We start from the raw sequence: 19,603 nt of genomic DNA on the forward strand, positions 1-19,603 counted from the left end.
GAGACTGGTAGAGCTGTAAGCACTGCACCAAGAGTGAAAGGACCTTCTCATCATTCAGATGAGCCTAACAGATACAATATCAAAACTAACATGGACATCCTATTAAGACTGGTACTCACAAGGTACAGACAAAGTTGCCCTGTATTAGCTGAGTCCTGGTCATGAACTGTAGGCATACTCCCAGTTCACTCTGTTGCTAAACAAAACACAGGCTAACTGTCTAGACCACACTTCATTTATATCTGAAATGCATTTATAGTATTTGAGAATAATTTCTTAAGTCTGGAACTATGTGGAGATGCACCTTTTATATGAAGTATAACCAGCTTTTCCATGTTTCTGAAATTACACAAAAGAAGGCTAGATAAGGCCCAAAGATTGTACATTTTCTGTAACACGCAGATGCCTGATAAATCTGGTATTTGGTTCATACTGCATTTAAATGGAGCCAGAAGCCCTGGTGGGTTACTACACTTCTGGCCTCAGGTCAGTGAAATGTTTTTCCTTGCTGGTCAGAGTTTTCAGATGGAAAGATATAGCTACTATAGCATGATATCTAAAACCTGCCTTAATAACTCATCTAGTATGGAATACAAACCTCAGCTCCAAACTGACCATCTCAACAAACGACAGTCTTACCCAGTGCCCCAATACTGTGAGGCACTGAGTATGCTGACTGTGAGAACACGCTTAATTTTAAGCACTTAGCTGGATTAGGACCAGTGTATCCAGAGCTGTGTGCAGTCTGGCTCCTTGAATCAAGTTCCTACCTTTGACCACTCTGATGCTTCCCAGATAGAAAGGCAGTCCCGTCCTTCACAGCTTTGTACTGTTGTTGGTTTGTTGCCAAGGCAGTAAAGGTCTCTTGTGTTAACATAGGTGCCATTTTGCAACTGATAAACACAAGTCACTTCCCGGTGCTGGACACCTTTCTCACAAGTAGCAGAGCAGGGACTCCAATGGCCAGTCACCCACCTGGGAAGGAGACAGAGATGGAATGTTAAAAAACTGGTGGGACAAAACATTATGCTTCACTTAAAAACAGTGAGAAATGGGCACCTCTTCCTAGATTTGTGGGTTCTTCAATGGTGCTGTATTGCCGTCACACTGAGATCAGGTACCTTTGGAAGCCAAAGTGTGTAAAGCAGAAAAGGGTTGGTATACAAGTGAATATCCGCTTCTGTTTCCATACTAGACATAAACACAAACTCTGTATAGCTCCCTTTAACCCCCAGTCTCTACAATGTGGCTGCATTTTTCCCCCAGGTAAAGACAGACTTGTCTGCAGACCATCCTATCCCACAAATATTGTTGCCTTTGAGAGGTACCTGGGAAAATCACTGCTACATCTGCATGCACATCTTCACTGTGCAGTGGAGCTGTGCAGAGAACCTATACTTACTGTGTACAAGCTGGGATGGTGCTACAGCCAGACACCTAGCCCAAGATGGCTTTCCCGCATCCAGGACCAGAGTCAGCTTCTCTAGCCCTACATTATACAACCTCAAAGCATACAAATCCTCTACATCCCAGACTATCAGAATGCAAAGACATCTCCTGCCTCACTTGTAGTTCACCCTCTCACAGCTGCTGGTGAGATTTCACTTTTCATAGTTGGGCTTTCCAGGATGTTTAACTGGAATCTCATCTGTTTGAAGTTCATGGCATTAGGGACCTCAAAAATGGAGAATAACTGGCCACATTCATTCTTAGAAAATCTGAATTGCATTTAACTGCCAAGGCTCAAGAAGTACTTAAAAAGACAAGATTTTCCCTATAGAAAGGATCCTACAATGTTGTTTCAAAGCTTCCGTAGCTCACAAGGATGTGCCATAACCCAGTCTGGATGGGGGCGGGGGGTATCTCCCTATACCCATTGTTTCTCTGAGTCTTTGGGATTCATTTACTTTGTAAGCACATTTCAGTTGCCATTTCCTTCCCCTTCGATCAAAGCGTGCTGGGAACAAATACATGGCCTTTTTTTTGTTGTCTGCTTTGTTATGTCTTTAAAGGCTCTTTGGCAAACACCCAGCACAACGTTGTGAGGTGTTCGGGTTCCTCCAAAGTAAGGAACACATTGCTCCTGTGAGCAGTCTCCAGCTGTGGGCATGCAAGGGGAATGAGGCATCCTCACCCTTTCGTCTTCCAGCTCAGTGTAAGGCCAACTGAAAGGCTTCCACTAACTCCAGCACGTGCTGGAAGCACCACTGTGGTTAGAGCTGGGCTCCAAGGCAGTGAATAAAATGTCTAAGAAGAATCTGAATTAGGAGGTATGTAGGGAGGGACGATTTTTTTCCTAAAGACAAGCAGCATCGATCTTTACGCTTCCTGCAATCTGTCAATGAGGAACATGTTCTCTGTAATTACAGGCATTCCTGTATGAAGTGAAAGACTGGAACAATAACTGTGTAGGCACTGTGCACCGGAAGGCTATCATGCCTTTTTCATCAGGTAATTGACCTTCTAGCCTGTTATTTAGGACTGTCATCTAGATTAGTATCCTTGCACCATGAATCTTTTACTTGTCACCCAGTCCTGGGTTGTCCATTATGATAAGTGGCTCACATAAGACTTCTCAAAAACAAGTCTGCTCAGAAACACTATTTCATTTTGCTGAAGGCTCCCGAAGTCCAGGTAGAGCACCATACATGCCAACTTATTAACCACATTTCTTTTGAAGTTGCCGCGTAACTTCTCCTAAACAAATCAAACAACTGTCTCCCATCTTCCCATTCCTGAACGGGGAAAAATCAGTTCAGCACAATTTGTAGAAACATCTTCACTTGGTGCAATTGTCATGAATTCATTTGCCAAATGCTATGACTGATGACCTGGTGTGAGCACTGATGACGGCGTTGACAGTGAAGGCAGAAGCCATTTGGTTTGAGCAGGACGGGATTGGGCAGGCTGGCCACCTGTCTTTTGTGGAACAGGGCCCCGCTCAAATGTTTCTGTGCATTAAAGCAGTTGACACATCTGCGAATTTCCGTTGGCTAAAACAGCTGGCAAGACACCAAACGTGTTTCTCTAGACAGTAGTTTTGGTGCATCTCTGTGGCCGAGTGCTTGATATTTTGCTTACGGAATGGGAAAATGCCAGCTGGGTAATCAAATACTAGGGCTGAAAGACTGACAAAAATAGCCTTGAAGTGCAGAAATCAGTGTTCATGAAAATTAATAGCCAGGCTCTCTTGATATCAGCTGGGCTCTGCCCTGTCAGAGCAAATGTAGAGGGAGTTATCTATCTGGTGAAGGAACCTCTCCACAAGGGCATGGCGGGGGGGGGAACAGTGACTTTGCTTGATGAGCTGAATGTGAGTCACAGGGCCGGGAATGGTTTCTGTACAGGCTCCACTGAACTAATATTCACTTCAGCACTGTACTCTCACTGTGATCTACAGCTACTGGCAAAGGAAAAAGGGAAAGGGACTGAAAGCAAAAGAGAAAGATAAAAATACATTCTTGGCAGAGGTTGTCTGTGAGCTTGCATTTAGGATGGGCAGCACGCAGCATGCCAACTACTTCCAAGATGCCTTAAGAAGTAAGGTTATGACTTTCCTTTCAGGAAGGAAAATCCCCCCCCCCCCCCCTTTTTTTTTGTTGCTGCTCTTGTGGAGGGGAGAAATCACCTCGTTTCTATCCCCCTGTTCAGTGGTCTCTAGTTAGTGTTGCTCTAGCACAGATATGACACAGTGTAACTGGAAAACTGGCACAGAAAAAACAAATATTATCATCATCATGAGAAGAATGATTGCACAGGGCATGAGTCAAACCCCAGGGAATCAATACAAAGCTGTGCCTGTGGTGAAAATGCAATCTCCAACTTTTTTGTCAGAGTGGCATCTGTATGGCCAGCTTCAGCTACCGATCCACTATATCCATCCCTGATCTGAGCCCAATGGTTACAAATAAGGTGGGGCTATAGTGTAAGGGATCTCTGAAAGCTCACAGCCCACTCCGTCCTACTTGTGACAACTGCTGCTAACATGGAACCAAAATACTTAGAAATTAAAGGCTATTTTAAAGTGGTGGGTTTAGTTTCATCTTCAAGAGACAAGTGACAGTAAATGTTTGAAGAATAATAATATCAGTAAAGTAGGCTATTTTCAAAGGCATCATGGGGATGATCACTTTGACCACAAAACTTCATCCTCTCAGTGAAATCTCTGCTTGGTTCAACGGCTTGTAAAATGATCTGGCAAACAAGTAAATGCGAGTCCTATGTGCAGTACTGGCAGTGCCCTGATCTTCCCCCACAGTTCTCCTGAAGCTCCCTTCATAGGCAGCTGAAAATATTATTTTAGTGCCTGTAAGACACAGAATCACTGCAACTATATTTCAACAACATCGTTCACAACCAAAGTGGAAAGACAAGGGATTTATGGATAAAGTGATTAAATATGAAAATTCCTGCCAGTTTCACATTTTGGTAAAGGAATGTGCAGCAAGGTATTAGCATAATTACTATCTGCAAGTAACATACATATAGAGAAGAAAATGTGATGTACAAATAGTATCACATTATGGTTACTATTAAATTACACTACAGACAGATTTTCCTCTCTACACTGTCATTACACCTTTTGAACACACCTGTATGTGTTTAAGAACGAGACTTACTTTTCATTTTTTTTAAAAATGGTAAGTATTTTTCTTATGACAATGTAAAAAATAAACCCAGTGTTCTAACTCAAAACACCAAGCTAGCTCTGTATTATTAACTAAGCCAATTAACTGTTGTACACTAAGCCCTGTGTATACCATATAGAGCATTTGGCTTCCAGTTATGTTTTAAGCCTGTAAACTGATCTTAGGGAATGCTTGACACCACAGTTCTTTTCAGTTTGGTCTTTCCCTCCCAGATTATAACCTATCTTCTGTTGGACCATGTGAGTGCTCTAGCTGGAGTCCCTGGAGAGCCTCTCATTTTTCCAACAAGCACTGATTTATGTGAGAAACACACTCATCTTTCTCACAACCATAGGGATGGCTTTATCCATGGTATTATTTTTTGTAATCGTACCTCTATAGAAGATCCAAGAGCTAGATGATCCCTGCTGGTGGTTAGATTTAGGAAGAAAGTGATGAGCTTTTAAGCACAGATTTTTTAACCCAGTCAGTGGCTGTCTTTCTAGCTAAAAAATGCCCAGAAGGGTGTGTTTTTCTATAGCCTCAAAAAGCTGGGATGGGCAGGACATGCAATCTGAGAGGGCTGTTTTAAATCTTTGTCTTCTGAGTCTTCCTCAACCCCTGACCTCTCAGTATCTCTGCTGAGGAATTGGGAGTTCTTCTTCTAATCTGCTTTGGCAACACTCATCTGGCAGGCCCCTGGAGCAAACTTGAAATATCTTTTGGAGGTTCAGTTCATCATTTGATCTTTCTATGGTCTGGATTAGTCATTAACCTTGAATTATCCACTCTACCTACTTGCCTAAGACTCCCACATTTTCTAGGAAAAAAATTGTCTACAGCACTAGGTACATAAACCCAGGGGAGATGAATGTCTGCAAATGAAGACTTGTAGCTAAGGATTTGGGAAAAAATGCTATGAAGATAAAAGGGGTCAAGGCTGAAGGATGGCGTGGAGGAGTGCAATCAAAAGACGAGGTCACTTTTCAGAGATTTGTAGCCTCTTATAACATAAAGTCATTACATGTTCTAGGGTAAATATTGCAGCCCATTAAATTTCACCTGGTTATTTCTGTCTCGAGCCCTGCAGAAGACCAGTGCCTGCAAGTACGGTTCTGTTCCACTAACTAAACACCCACGACATACTCACACATGCACTCGCTATCTACAGGCATTGTGTTACTTTTGTTCCCTCCTCAGTGCTACAGTGAAATTCATTTCCCTGCTTTCACAATAATAGCTTGGATGTGACTAAAGACACATTTGCAATAACACAAATTTTTCTGTTTTTATTAAACCTGGTTTTTTAGAACTGGCCCTTAACTACAACTGGTTAAGAGCCTGTACTACTGCTGAATAAAGTATCAGGGGGAATTTGCTACTAAACAAGACATAGCTAGTCTGAAAAAGCACTTGTGACAGAAACTAATCTAAAGCAGTGTAATCTGAGGGTTCTATTTCTAATAGATTTTATTGCATACCTTTTGGTTTAACATACGTTGTTGCACTAATGTACAGGTGAGGATAACTCCATGTCTAGTTAGCACTGGTTGTCCTTAGCATCTGTTTGTGATGCAAAATCATGTCGAAGTCGCTCTTCGTTTTCTGAGGCATCTGGGTGAAACTGTGGCACTACTGACATTAGGCAAAACTCAGACCAACTTGCAGTGGGGCCAGGATTTCACATTGGATAATTTTAGCAGGGAGAATTGAAAAAGATTTCTGAGAATCAGTCATGTGGAATTGACAGTCAGATATTTTTTGCTTACAGCTCTCAAACAAAGTTCATGCTTGAATATGTAGAAGCAAGACAACACTGTTTACAAATGGACTCATGATTTCCATGAAATACCACACACTGCTATTGTATCTTTCCCTACACACTTCTGAAACTCTCCACTGTATCTCTGCTACACACTTCTGAAGCTCTCCACTGTCTCTCTGCTACACTGGGGTCAAAATAATCAGGTGAATCTTGACTTTTGGGAACAGGTTGTGCCACACCCAGTCACTAAAAGGTTTTTTTTTTTTTGGAAAAAAGTACAAGGAATCTAGTAGAATAATACAGCTGCTGATGTCGAAAGTAGGACTCCAAGACTAACATTCCTGTCTGATTGCCTTTATAAACAGTGCTCAGTAATTTTCCAGTACAGTAGTCATTCTGCTAACAGACTTGCCAACTTTCACTCACACAGGTTTCTTTTTTTCTTTAGTGATTATCATTTTGACAGCTTTATTTTTTTTAATTTCCCACCAATTATAAGATCAGCCATAGGACAATGTTTTATAATTTACATGCACCTCGGGAAGTTTTTTTTAAATGGAAGACATTGTATTCTCCCTCCTCCCTCCCCCAAATCGAGCAGATCACTCAGTTTCAGAGGACTCAGTGTGGCGTTGGTGTGAGTAGGTGTCCTTCTTGCTGGCAGCTGCCTCACTACACTAAGGCAGAGAATATCAGCACCCTCAGAGCCCTTTTGCAGCGAGTGACCCCTACTCTGATCCTGGTGTACCTTTGATGGGGCAACTGGTGTCCAGCTCCATTCCCTGCCTTTCAAGGAGGGCAGTGCCTTTTCCTCAGCTCACACCACAGGATGTAAACAGCGTGAAGAGCATTACAGCAGGCAGCAGTAGGAGCAAATTTCACAATTAAATATTTTGCTAGATTATTCTGCTAATCCTTCTTCATGGGTAAAGACTGCACTTGGCCTGAAGAGCCTCAAACCAAAGAAGCACAGATCATTTAACATTTTAAAAGGCGGCAATGTTCAACCATAAGGTTGTTGAGTCAAACGTTATAATGGGAAAAACTGTGATGTAAGCCAGCCTGTGTGTTTACACCAAAGCTAAGAAACCTGTCTCATGACTCCATGTGAAAACTAATGCCAAATTAACTTCTGCTCTAGCAAGTCATCTTGAATTATTTGATGTAAATGCATTTAGCAGTAGCCAATAAGCCCTCCTCATTCTACTCTCTGTCTGTTCCCAAGCCTTCTTTTACTTCTCTTCCAGAATTGCTTCATTGAGTTGAGTTGCTGGATTTGCTTGAAAGTATCTTTTTGTCTTTCAGTAGCTAATTAACTACTGATTGCCTGTTGCTGTACTTGATGAACTGCCTACAACCTGGAATGCATGTGATTTTGTCTCCTTCTAGTGGATGGCGATAACCAGACGTGCCCACAACAGGACATCAGCTACCCACCCACAAAGGTGCCCAGAAGTGTCTCAGGCTTTCTGGTCTACAGCATTTGGCTTCTACTCCTGCAAGACCTGCCAGAGACCTGCTGCAGCTGCCCACCGCCGGCAGCCCAGGATGGTTTCCCTGAAGAGCAGCCACCAGGGCGCAGCATTGCCCGCTCGCTCAGCCGCCTGCAGCCACCGTGTCTTGCACGGTGTCCAGCACAGTCCTGGCAAATTCATTAAGCTCAAACTGATTCTAGAGATCCCAACTCCAGTTTTGGGAAGTACTTCAAAATGAGCTCTTACGTGGTGCCTCCTTGGATCAGAGGGTGCTAACATTACTATTTATGCCAGATTTCCAGGCTAAAATGATTTGAAACCCTCCCCATGGCTGTTCCTTCTTTTCTTTTTTTCATGTAACCAAATTCAAAACACACCAAAGGAGATGTTTCTTAGCACAAGGCACAGATAAGGTTTTGAACTTGTTGCCATTGAACCTTATGGGTGATAAACATTTGTACAGGTTCCAAAAGAGTCTGACTGCAATAATGAAAGAATATACCCATTTGGAACCATTAAATGTCTAGCTCAGTCCCTTCAGTTAACAGACACTCCCAATATGTCCCTCCAGTTTAGTATAATTTCCATACAGCCCTGCAAGTAATTTGCTAACATTCTCAAGGAGTTTTCCATCATACTGCTCCTCCCCAAATTCTACTATTTGCAAGACTTTCACCTCACAAAATAAATTCAAAACTGTTCTGCTCCCCATCTCCCTGTGATGATAACACAAATAAACATGGTGCAAACAGACCAGAATCAGGGAGACAGACTGATTTCTGTATTCTTGGACTTTTAAACAGAGCACTGTCACAGATATATGGTGGAGTCTAAAGGGAGAGGTGGACTCTCAGACAGCAAGGGTCATACAGATAAGCACCATGAGCTTAAATCAGACCAGGAATCAAAGCAATGGGCACTATCAATCATCACACACTGAGGCATCATGCTTTGAGCGGTCACTAGCCTTTCGGGCAGGTCGTCGAGGTGCTGAGCCAGCTGGGGCCTTGGCTGACTCTTACAATTGGCTTCATTTTTTCCCCAGCGGGCGTCACTGCGGTGTGTGAGCCCTTGGAGAGCACAGCGTTGGATTCCAGTCCATGGATGGAAAAGTGAAAGGGGAATAGAAGAAAGAAAGAAAGAAAGAAAGAAGCAATCCATGTAACCACAGAACTGACCTCAGCAGCGTGCCAGTTTTTAGAGCGCATTTGCAGGGAAACAATAATCAAGGACATAGTGGTAAATGGATGCAACATAGGCTTCCTCCAGGCAAAACTCATTGGCTGTATTTCTTTGATTAAAATAACTGCTTTTCCACACAAAGGAAATGTGGTAGATTTAATCTATTTGGTTATCAGCAAAGAGCTGCTGCTGCTGCACTGGAAATGCTTATGTAAGTTGGAGAAACTGGTGATATGCTGGGAAACACGGATATCAATGTGTAATTCGTATGGTGGGTGAGAGCTGGCCACAGTGTAGTGCTGTAAAGGAGTATCAGGTATGAGAGGAATTTAGATTAGTTACCAGTGGACTTCCTGAAAGATCTGTCTTGCATTTGATCTAATTTAGTATGTTCATTAATGTCCTTGGCACAAAAAGAAGAAAACTGCTGAAAAATTTGAGAAAATGCTGACAATACAAAGTCTAGAAGCGTTGTCAATGCAACAGAGGATTAGGATGTCATACAGGAAGAACTAAATAACCTTCAGTACTGCAATAACAGAGATAGGATGAAAATTAATAGCACACAGTGCAAGGTTGTGTGCTTAGGGACTAATAACAAGCATTTCTGCGTTAAAGTAGGATTCATATGTTGAAACAAATGAGAAGGAAAACATCTAGAATGACTGTAAGCCACAAATATGATGCAGCCATGAAAAAAGCAAAGCATTTATCAGGAGAGTTACTACCAATGAAGACAGGAGAGTATGAATGCAACTGTGTAAGGGCTAGATTGGATTGAGACTGGGATTCTCCATACAATTCTGGTCACCTATGCACTCAAACTATGAATTTAAATAACGTAAATTAGAGCACTAGTAGAGAAGGTGACCAAGGTGACCAAGGGAATGAAGAATTGATGCACAGTCTCTGATCCAATAAGAAGTTGAAGAAAAGTAATGGATTTAGCCCAGCAGAATGATGGAAGGAGGAGATAGACTGGTTCGCTGTATCATATGGCACTTCACTCACGGCAAAGAGCTAGGGAGGGAAAATACTGTATAAGCAAAGGAACAGAGCTGATGCAAGAACAAATGGCTGAAAAATGACAATGAATAATTAAGGCTGGAAAGAAAAGATCCTGACCCACATGAACAGCAACGTCACAGAAGAGCCTTCCAGTGAGGGAAGGAGACTGTGGAGCAAAATCAGTTTATGGAAAGGAGTCTATGACATGCTGCTTGTAGTAGCAGAAACCTAACCCTTGGACTCAGGAGATACTTTCAAGTCCTAAACAGTGAAAATAAGGGCTCAGGTCTCCTGTGGTTTTCTGTAGATGAAGGCAGGGATTTCTGGCTTTTATGCTGCTGTTAAGCATCTGTGTAGGAACACCACATATTCAGCAGGTCCCTGAAAGAACTCAACCTCTATTAAAATCTATTACAGCAAAGAGGAGGAAAATTAACAGTGTTTGCATACAGGCCATTACAACTCTAACAGTTGGGAAATTTCATGTGGTTTTGGTTCTTTTCCTGCATTAGAGGGGAGCAGTTTCATATTCATAGACCCAACCATGCATGTTGAAGTGTGTGGCCACTGGCCGACCTATGTTTTCAGTAATAACAGCTGATGTGATCTGTGATTTCTGAGTCTTGTGCCAACATGAGTGCTGGGTTTGCCTATATATTTGGGTTGGTGTTCAGTGTGCTGGAAACAACCCATACGCACCGCATGCAAGAATCCAGATTCCATCTGGTTACAGCAGGGTTTTGTAAAAAATATCTAAAGAGCTAGGCAAAGGATTAGAATAAAGAGGTGCTAATAGGGTGCAGTTGGGACAGGAAAGGAAGCTGTAAAGAATTTAATGGAAAAAGAGGGTCAAGGAACATAAAAAATAAAATAGGAAGAAAAAGAGGCATTTTTTTAAAAGGTGAAAGAGTAACAATAATAAAGAATGAAAGATTCTTTTATTTTTGCCAGTTTCAACAAAACCCTTAAGAAAATTCTCTTCTCTGACGTTTAATTTTAAAACATGTCAGTGTATCCAATCCTTTTTTTCAAACCTGCTTTGTTTTTTTCAGATGCTGGGTTGCAGTTGCAGAGCTCTAATTTTCTCCTTGGCCTCATGAAACTACTGTCCCCTGCCCCGCGTCATTTGGCTCTCCCAAGAGGTGGCTGAAGTTCAAAGGGATATATAATTTGCAAAGCACTTTGGGATCGTGCTGGAAGAAAGACACTGTTACTAATATCATACCCTTTTTTCCTCCAGATCACTCTCTCTATATAACATGGGTTATTATTTTTTAATTTTTATTACAATCTCAACAGCAATAGCCTCCTCCTCTTCCTCCATTTAAACAACATGATCTCACCCCATCCCAAAGAGTTTGCAATCCAGATTATACGTGGATTGAGAGAGGAAGCAAAGGGACAGTGTGGGATAGTGAATTGAAGTCACACAGCACATCCAAAAGAGAAACAGACTGAGTGTCCTATGACCCAGTCCTGTGCTGGCCATAAGACCCTTCCCTAGAGATAAATTCTCTGTAAGGTGATTCTCTTAAATTTTGAGTAAAAGTGTAAATGTAGTTCAAAATGCACAAAACAGAGCAGGTTTACTACAGAAAGGAAAGCATTGTTCCTTCTTCTGAACTCAGGTAAAGGGCTTAGGTCTGAGTGGAAACAGGAAAGGACCATATTGTAACAAGATGCTACAATAATTTTACTTGAAACCCTAAAAAAAATTCAGGGCTCATAAAAAAAGCATTGACATGGTGAAAGAGAATGGTTTCTTTAAGATGTTCTTGGTCAGAGAATATGCTAAGCATGCATTTCTAATATCTGGGTGGGCAAACGCAAGTGGAAATTTAAATTCTACAGAGGCACAGAGAATGTGCTTCTGAAAATGTTTCCAGTCAAAAGCATGTTAAGTGTGAAAGTGTGGTCTACACGGAGGGTGTGAGGGAGTGTGGTCTATCAGATCATCAGCAAGGATTTTGTGGCCTTTCCGGGTACTAAGCACGTTTGGTGTTTGCTGTCATTGCTCTGAAAAAAATGGACCAATGAGAGTGTCACTGTGCTAGTGCTTATTGCTCCTGGGGAGAACTGTGCTAAACTGTGGCTATAAATTGCCTGGTAACTCCATACAGAAGAAGAGATACCTTGGAATAACATTAAGGGCTGGACCTGAAGCCCCAAAGGAACACAATCTGGATACAGGAACAGAGTATTCCTTTCTCAGGAGGTTTTGTGTGATTTAACCTAACCCACTGTCACGGTCCTGGACAGGCAGCAATGCCATGGTGAAAGTGCAACAAAGAGGAGACTTCACCAAGGGCTCAGGGTCATGGAGATCCCATTGAGAAACAGCACTGTGGCTCTCATGGCTCTAACAGACCCGATGGCCAAGACTTCCCTTTGTTGCTCTCAGCTAGTAGAGGCAGAAGCTGCCCACTTCTTCCAGAGCTTCGTAAGCTCCTTTTCTTCATCTCTACCACCTGGAACCCCTCCATATACCTGCCTCGGCTCACTCCAGTCTCCTCCCAATGGCTTCACAAAAGGTCTAGAAGAAATATTTCATGCCAGGGAAGGAACACAAGCAGATGCTCCTTATTTCTGTCTTTCTGAGAGAATGACATGACAGAAATCCCAGCATCACTGAATTTAGGAAACTTCCTCATGGAAATGACAGCTGTTTCCTTGAAGTCACTGGGAGTTTGGCTCTCCTTACACACCTAGAAGCACATGGGCTATCTCATTATACCTTTCAGTACCACTGGAAGCAGTATGGCCACAATATCGAACAGCAGCAATACCAGGCAGCGCAGACAGAAAATGAAACCTGGAACTCCCTAGCCTTACTGATGGATTACCTGACACTGGATTTCCCTGCTTCAGGGCACTTTAATCAGAGTGCAGGTCTAATTAGAAGGAAGTGTGCTGTTTCTCATTTTCCCTATTGTTTCTGCCAGCAGGATTAGCTTTGTAGGTACGTTTCCCTGGCTTGTCTGATTATACAAGATGCAACAGCTAGCACGTTGTTTTGAATATGCTTTTTTTGATATTGTTGAGCTTTATCCTAAAATGATTTTATGTTCTAACTACTATCAGAAGTGGAGCATCTACATTACTCCACAATGCTAAACATTACTGCAGAGCAAGAGATTTTTTTGTTAGCAAACAAACCAAACAAATTAATTTGCATTCCTGTGTTTTGTCATTTTGGCCAGAAATGTCTTTTTTATACAATGCAGATCAAAGTTAATTCAGCTAAAAGTGCTTGCCAAATTAAAAAGAGAGCTTTTTATTATTTTTAGAACTTATTACTATTAGATCTCTAATTACTCCTACTGATGCAGAAAAGTACCCTTACTGAGGAAAGCATCTCAAATGTGTTTCATCATAATTTCTTGACTTCAGCAACATCCAGATATGTTTCCAAAACTATGCAGGTGTTGCTAGACACTGTACAAACTTCACATGAAGAAGAGACACTCCTCGCCTAGAGACTCCCAGTCTGAACTATGCTAATACAAATCAGGCATGCAACACAGCAGGTCAGATATAGTAGCTTAAAGGCTGTGGGTTGTTTCTGAGATTTTTTGTAGCACTGTTTGACAATTAATCAGACCCTACTCTGTGCTGATTTTAAAAAAAAAAAAAAGGTTAGATATGCAGTCACTGCACTCTTGTCTAACTTTATACTGCAAGTTGCTCTGTCACCCAGGAGGCAGCCAAGGGGAAAAGAAAACCATCCTCAAACAATGCATGAAGGCAGCTTGCATGGAATCTGGCCTTACTGGCCACAAATTAAATGGACTCTGAGGTAATGAAAATCTGACCTGCTCAACAAAAGGAAATGAATATTACAGCTGGTTACTATGGCTAACAAAGTGACCCAATACTTTTAGACATTTTCACCATGTTCACCAGATGGAGGCTTTGGAAATGGGCGATTTGTGAAGGAAAAGGATATTGGGTTTTATTATCTTTTAACTCCTTACCGTGACTGGCAGGGGTGTGTGTTACATTTCCTGACCTGGGGCTCGGGACGATTCACTCGTTGGCAGTCACTGTCATTCACCAGTGTCATAGTCTTGTTAATAATTCGAGTACAGGACACAATGGTTTTCCGTTCACCTACAAGTCAAATAAAAAACAACCCTGAAAAAGGAAACCAGTGGCTAAGAACAAAACCATGTCAACTTGTTAACCAAAACTCAAAAGCTAGGAGCTCCCTACTATCTCTACAAGTTGTAATCTACACAGACCTACCATCTCTGCAAGCAATCTTATTTCCCACTTCTGTCTTACCTTTGTACTGTTCTGGGTTTTTTTTCAGAAAAGCTACAAATCTTTCCCCAATAATTGTGAAATTGACTGCTTCACAGGAACAACATGTTGGGCTTTCTCTTTCTAGTGTTTAAGGTGGAAACAATCTTGAAAACAATTTGCTTTCATTTCTGGTTCCTCCTCCGCATGTAGCTGTGCCCTGTAATCACCTAGGACAGATTATGTATGTAAGCTGAAGCCACACAACCATCCACCCCTCAGTGACTGATAATGACAGGACAGCTGCCTCTTGCTGCTCCCCATTCAGGAAGAGTCAGGTTGAAAAGGAGTGATGGAGTTCAAGAGTGATAAACGGGGCTTGTTCGTATTTCACAAAGAGGTGAAATTAAGCCACCAAAATAAATTATTTCTTGTCTTCTGGCCCTCCAGATATACCCTGCCAGCAGGAGACATCTTAGGAGTAGTCAGCATTTCTCACATAAACTGTCTGTGCATCAGGAGTTTCACCACAGCACTGTGGCCCTCAGGGTTTGGCCTTCCACTGTGTGACATCAGGAAAGCTGTGCCACAGGGCGGCATGACAATGACCAGATGTGACAAGGAAAATGCCATCCCTGCACCATGTGACTTTGCCTTACTGCTAATTATTTTGGTTTCTCAGATCCTCTTCTTAACCCTGAGTCTGCATCAAATTGAGTTTATTCACGATCTGCAGCAGATAATAAAAAATAACTCAAATTCTGTTAATAAAAAATTTGTAAAAGTCTGTATGGAAGGGAAAAGGTCCTTCCCAGCTTCAATAAGTAGTAAAAGCATCTGACAAGCAAAATATAAGAGAACAATTGCCATCCAAGCTACTACTGGTGGGAGCCATGTTGCCAGGTACTGATCTGATTCAAATATGTGGCAGGCTTGCAACACAAATCAAAAGAGCCACAAACAAATTTCCTACTCATTCATGTGAGGGTTTAATGGCTCTAAGAAATTATTGTTTTAAGACATGAGTAAAAGTAAGTGTCCGTTTTAAAATGAGTTCTATTTACAGAAAAAAATAAATCCATGATTTCAGTACACTGAGGGCAGTGAGCCATCAAATGTGAAGACGAACACTCTTTCTTCATGTCATATAATATGATAAATAATCGGGTCTGCTGGTGAAGAAAGACTGGCCAGAATGCATGGAAATGATCCATTTTCCTCAGGGAAAAACCTACTTCTTCCAGCACTGAAAATTCAATGGACAGTGGCTGACAAACCAGTCTCTGGTTTCACAGGCATCAATTCCCCCCAGGGTTTCAGCAAATCTGTCTCAGCACATCCTAGGGATCATCTGAAAAGTGTGATTTGCAACGTGCTCGTGTACTCCCAGAAAGTCCACCCCACATTAAGAGCATCTGATGCAATCTCCGGGAGTTGTCACAGCAGCACTGCCCCTGTTTCATCCCTAGGGAAGGAAGTGTCTTTCAGTGAACATGCCTGAACACCTGTGAAAACTCTGCTCCAAGAATGTGACGGAGGCTTGAGATATGGGGCTGCACACGGCGCCTTGAGCCATCCGTGGAGCACTAATCCAGGTGCAGTTCCAGCCTACGGTAACGAGCCGACAAAGCGGTGTCCCTGCCAAAATGCTGGGTGAAAATTAACTGTGGGGATGTGGATGATAGCTGGGAGAGCTGGTGAGAATGAGCTCTCATTTGAGTTCATTATGGCAACATCCATTCCCATGGCCAGTTTCCTTCATGCTTTGGCAACACTGTCCTCTGCAGGCACCTCTCTAATGGCTGGTGTCTGCAAACACCGTACGGCAAGTCCCACCAAGCTTCCAAATGGCCTTACCTCCTCCACACTGCACGCTGCACCCTTCCCATCCGCTGTGTGTCCAGATGTACAAAGAATCCTGTTGCTTTTCTGGCTCGCTTCTGTTTTCAGCAGTATAGTTTACAGGAATGGTGTATTCATAATGAATTCCATAATTCTGGTCATGAAATAACAGCACCTGGTTCGGCAGGAAAAGAAAGGCTGTTACAACACGCTGTGTACTGGGAAAGCCAACAGACTGCAGAGACAGTAATGCTGGAAATGCTGTCTCGGGCCAATATTTCTAAAATGTAAGTATCTCGTGAAAGGCAACCAAATCTTTATCTAGAAACCTGAAATTACAGTGGTATTGGTAAAACAGGGCATCTGCAGGAGCAATAACTGCTTATGATTTGTGAATATTTAAAACAGTCATGGAGATGTCTAAACCTGGAATTCAGTGCATTTAAGCCTCAGATGTGATGAGGAGGCCACTGGCTATCTGAAGAGAAATAGTAAGACAACAGGAAGCATTAAATCAGAAGTTTTCATATAATAACTATTTTAATGAGCATCTAGAGTTAAAAAGTCACTCATCATACCTGTCCTACCCTTGTTTTCTAGAAAGCAAGTTGTCTGCAAGCCTCGTGCAGAGACTCGGGCTTATGGTTGGGGACCTTTATAAAGAATAGGGAAGCTCTGGGTTAACCCTGTACTGTTTATGGATCACGGTCCTGGGCAGCCTGCTCTACGCTATGCTGCTTGAGCAGGGGGTGTGGACGAGACAACCTTCAGAGGTCCCTTTCAACTTCAACCACTCTGTGATTCTGTGAGCTGCAGCATCTACTGGTGCATTTGAGTTGGGCTGCAGCAGTCCATAGTTTGAAGGCAGAAATGTTTATTAACGCATCTGAAGGAACAAGGTGATCCTTCTCAAAGCAAAAACAACTAATGCAAAAAAAAGTCACATGTCTCCTGGGAAATGTGGCACTCAAAGTGAGCGTGACTATTCCTGCTGACAAGCTGTAGGACCTGTAGGATTTTATTGTCTCGGAAACCTAAGGATGACAAGGAAGAGCCATATCATACAGCTGCTGGCAACATATATTTTCATACCCTGCATATTGTTAGAGGAAGGTGAAACCTGCTTCCAACAGCAGGCTGATTATTTCCCATGGAGACACATGTGATGTCTCTAGTATTATTACTCCAAAATTCACTGACTATTAACAAAGACAGAGGAACAGAGAAAAATGCTTATTTTTTCACCACAGGCAGATGACAGTTCTGGTCCTGTTTTGATTTACATGTTGGGTTTCATTTGGCTCTCACTTTCACTGGCTTGAGTCAGAAATGACTGGAAGATACTCAATGGAGTATGAGGTCCATGGAATCTGAGTTACCACACTATTAACAAATGCCACAGAAGTACTACTCTAATGCTGATGGTGTGGCTTTAGACTTACTATCCCATAATCTCAGCAGCATTAGACAGGTGAATTCTGCTGGCTTTTGTCACCTGCTGAAATAGGAGCAGCACCTTATCAAATAAGGGATTTTAAGTAGGGCTATCATAAGTAAAGCAAGCAGCTGCCCAATTAAAAAAAGCAAATTTGCAAATTCTATTTTGTCCCAACAATAATTGTTTCCCATTCAGACTTGCAGAAATCACTCCTACTTAACCAATAATCTCACTAAAGCTGTCATAAGCTCATTTAACCAAAAAAATAACCATATGTGCTGAAAGAAGGGGTCCAGCTTGCAGCCACTGACATCCTGGAGGTCTGTGCAGTGAACACTGTGGGGCTACACAAACTCAGCACCCACGAGTTGCTCTGCACAGTGCATAACCCTGGACAGAAAAGCATCTTCCAGAAGATGTGGGGAACAAAGATATGATTTTGCATCAGGTACAGGGGACCCTTACTACCAGAACTGAATACCAAGGTTGAAACTAGCCAGCCATCATTACAGTTTCAAAGACAATTTTATTTTATTTTTTTTTTAAACACAATTTGAAATACCAGGCAGTCAGAGGCAGAGAACTCAAGTCCTGCTCTGGCTTTCTTTAAGTGCACGAGATATGAACAGCTTGTTCTACAGAATTGATCAGTCTTGTCTAAAGCATCTTTATGCTCTGGGAGTGTTTGGTTGTCCTCTGTTGCCAAGAGGAGGTCTAGCACAGGCCTAGTTACACAAACATTAATTCCTCCAAGAAATATACTTACAGCAATGCACTTGGAGAAATGCCTCAAGTATTAAAAACCAGCTCCTAAAAAGAAATCCTTATTATCTCAATATGGGTGCAAGACTAGTGAATCTAAAGGCCCATATGAAACCAATTTCATGCAATTTCGTAGCCATATATAATTGGGGTGTGTGTGTGTATATGTGTATAATTGGTTTCAAATGCAGGTCACAATGGATTGACTGAAGCTTCTGGCTCTTTGTCAGTCCAGTGTATTCCACCACTGTTTGAACAACAGTTTTCTATTTAGAGGTAACTGGTAACCATCCTGCCTTTCTTGCGTTGAAAGAATGAAATCCACTACCCTGTATCAAGGAAAAGATTAATATCTGATTTGAAGAAAAGACTTCACGTGTGCTTTGTTTATGACTGGCAGTGATTTTAAGCCACATGTTTTTTAACGGTCTGGTAACTTCTGCTTTCCTCCTTTTTAATCATTTCTGGGGGCGAAGGTGAAGAAGGAAAACTTCCTCTGCTCATATCTGCTGAAAATGCCAGTCTGTGCCTGGAAAGGATACTCATGGAGAACCTCATAATCACTAGTTTCCTATGTTAGTTAGTTACTCCTTACTGAAGGAGAAATGAGTATTTCTTTAAAAACAAAGTTCTACTGATGCTGAAGTTCAAAAAATGCTGCTATCAGATTTTACTGCAGTATACCTCAACCAAGCAACGCCCTGGAAGGTTCCAAGAGCTGACAAAGGAACCCTGCACTGCATCTTCACAAGCAGCACCTGTGCAACTCCTTTTTCTTACATGAGGTTAGGAAGACCTTGGCAGTACAAGTTACTTTGTCAGAGTCCTGGTTTCAGGAGGGAAGACTTGTGTTAAGGCCAAAGTCAAGCAGAAGCTGATTTTTCTGATGATCAGGGCGGCTCATGTATACACCTTTGTGTGGGCAGACCTTGAATTACATGGCCAAGTCAGGAAGGCGCTGGTGTGCCCAAACCTGCACCACTGAATATTTCAGTAGTAATCTCCTTGAATCCAGCTTTACACTGGTCTGTACGTGAACCTGGTAAATTCACGCATCTGACTGAGAAAGCAAAGACAGAACACCTTTTGTTCCTATGCAGCATATTTTGACACAGAGAAAGTACTGACAAAGTGGAGTATTATTATTATTTTGTGTGTGTGTGTGTGAAAAGTTCAAGCGACTTTTCAGCTTTTCAAACTGGGCCATGAAATGTTGCACAATGAACACCAGCAAGCTAAAAAATTCAGGTGAAGAAAGGGA

General features: G+C 42.1%; 1 protein-coding gene across 1 annotated transcript in view; it reads right to left on the reverse strand.

The window, feature by feature from the left end:
• ADAMTS17 (ADAM metallopeptidase with thrombospondin type 1 motif 17) overlaps positions 1-19,603 on the reverse strand; it is a 193,141-nt gene that overhangs the window by 23,472 nt on the left and 150,066 nt on the right. The window contains exons 17-19 of the mRNA XM_050903173.1: positions 16,158-16,317; positions 14,033-14,168; positions 771-975 (exon numbers count right to left, since the gene is read on the reverse strand). Coding sequence (XP_050759130.1) covers positions 771-975; positions 14,033-14,168; positions 16,158-16,317 — 501 coding nt within the window. The remainder of the gene's footprint in view (positions 1-770; positions 976-14,032; positions 14,169-16,157; positions 16,318-19,603) is intronic.

This window comes from Gymnogyps californianus, chromosome 11 (genome assembly GCF_018139145.2).
Source record: "Gymnogyps californianus isolate 813 chromosome 11, ASM1813914v2, whole genome shotgun sequence".
NCBI classification, from domain to species: Eukaryota; Metazoa; Chordata; class Aves; order Accipitriformes; family Cathartidae; genus Gymnogyps; species Gymnogyps californianus.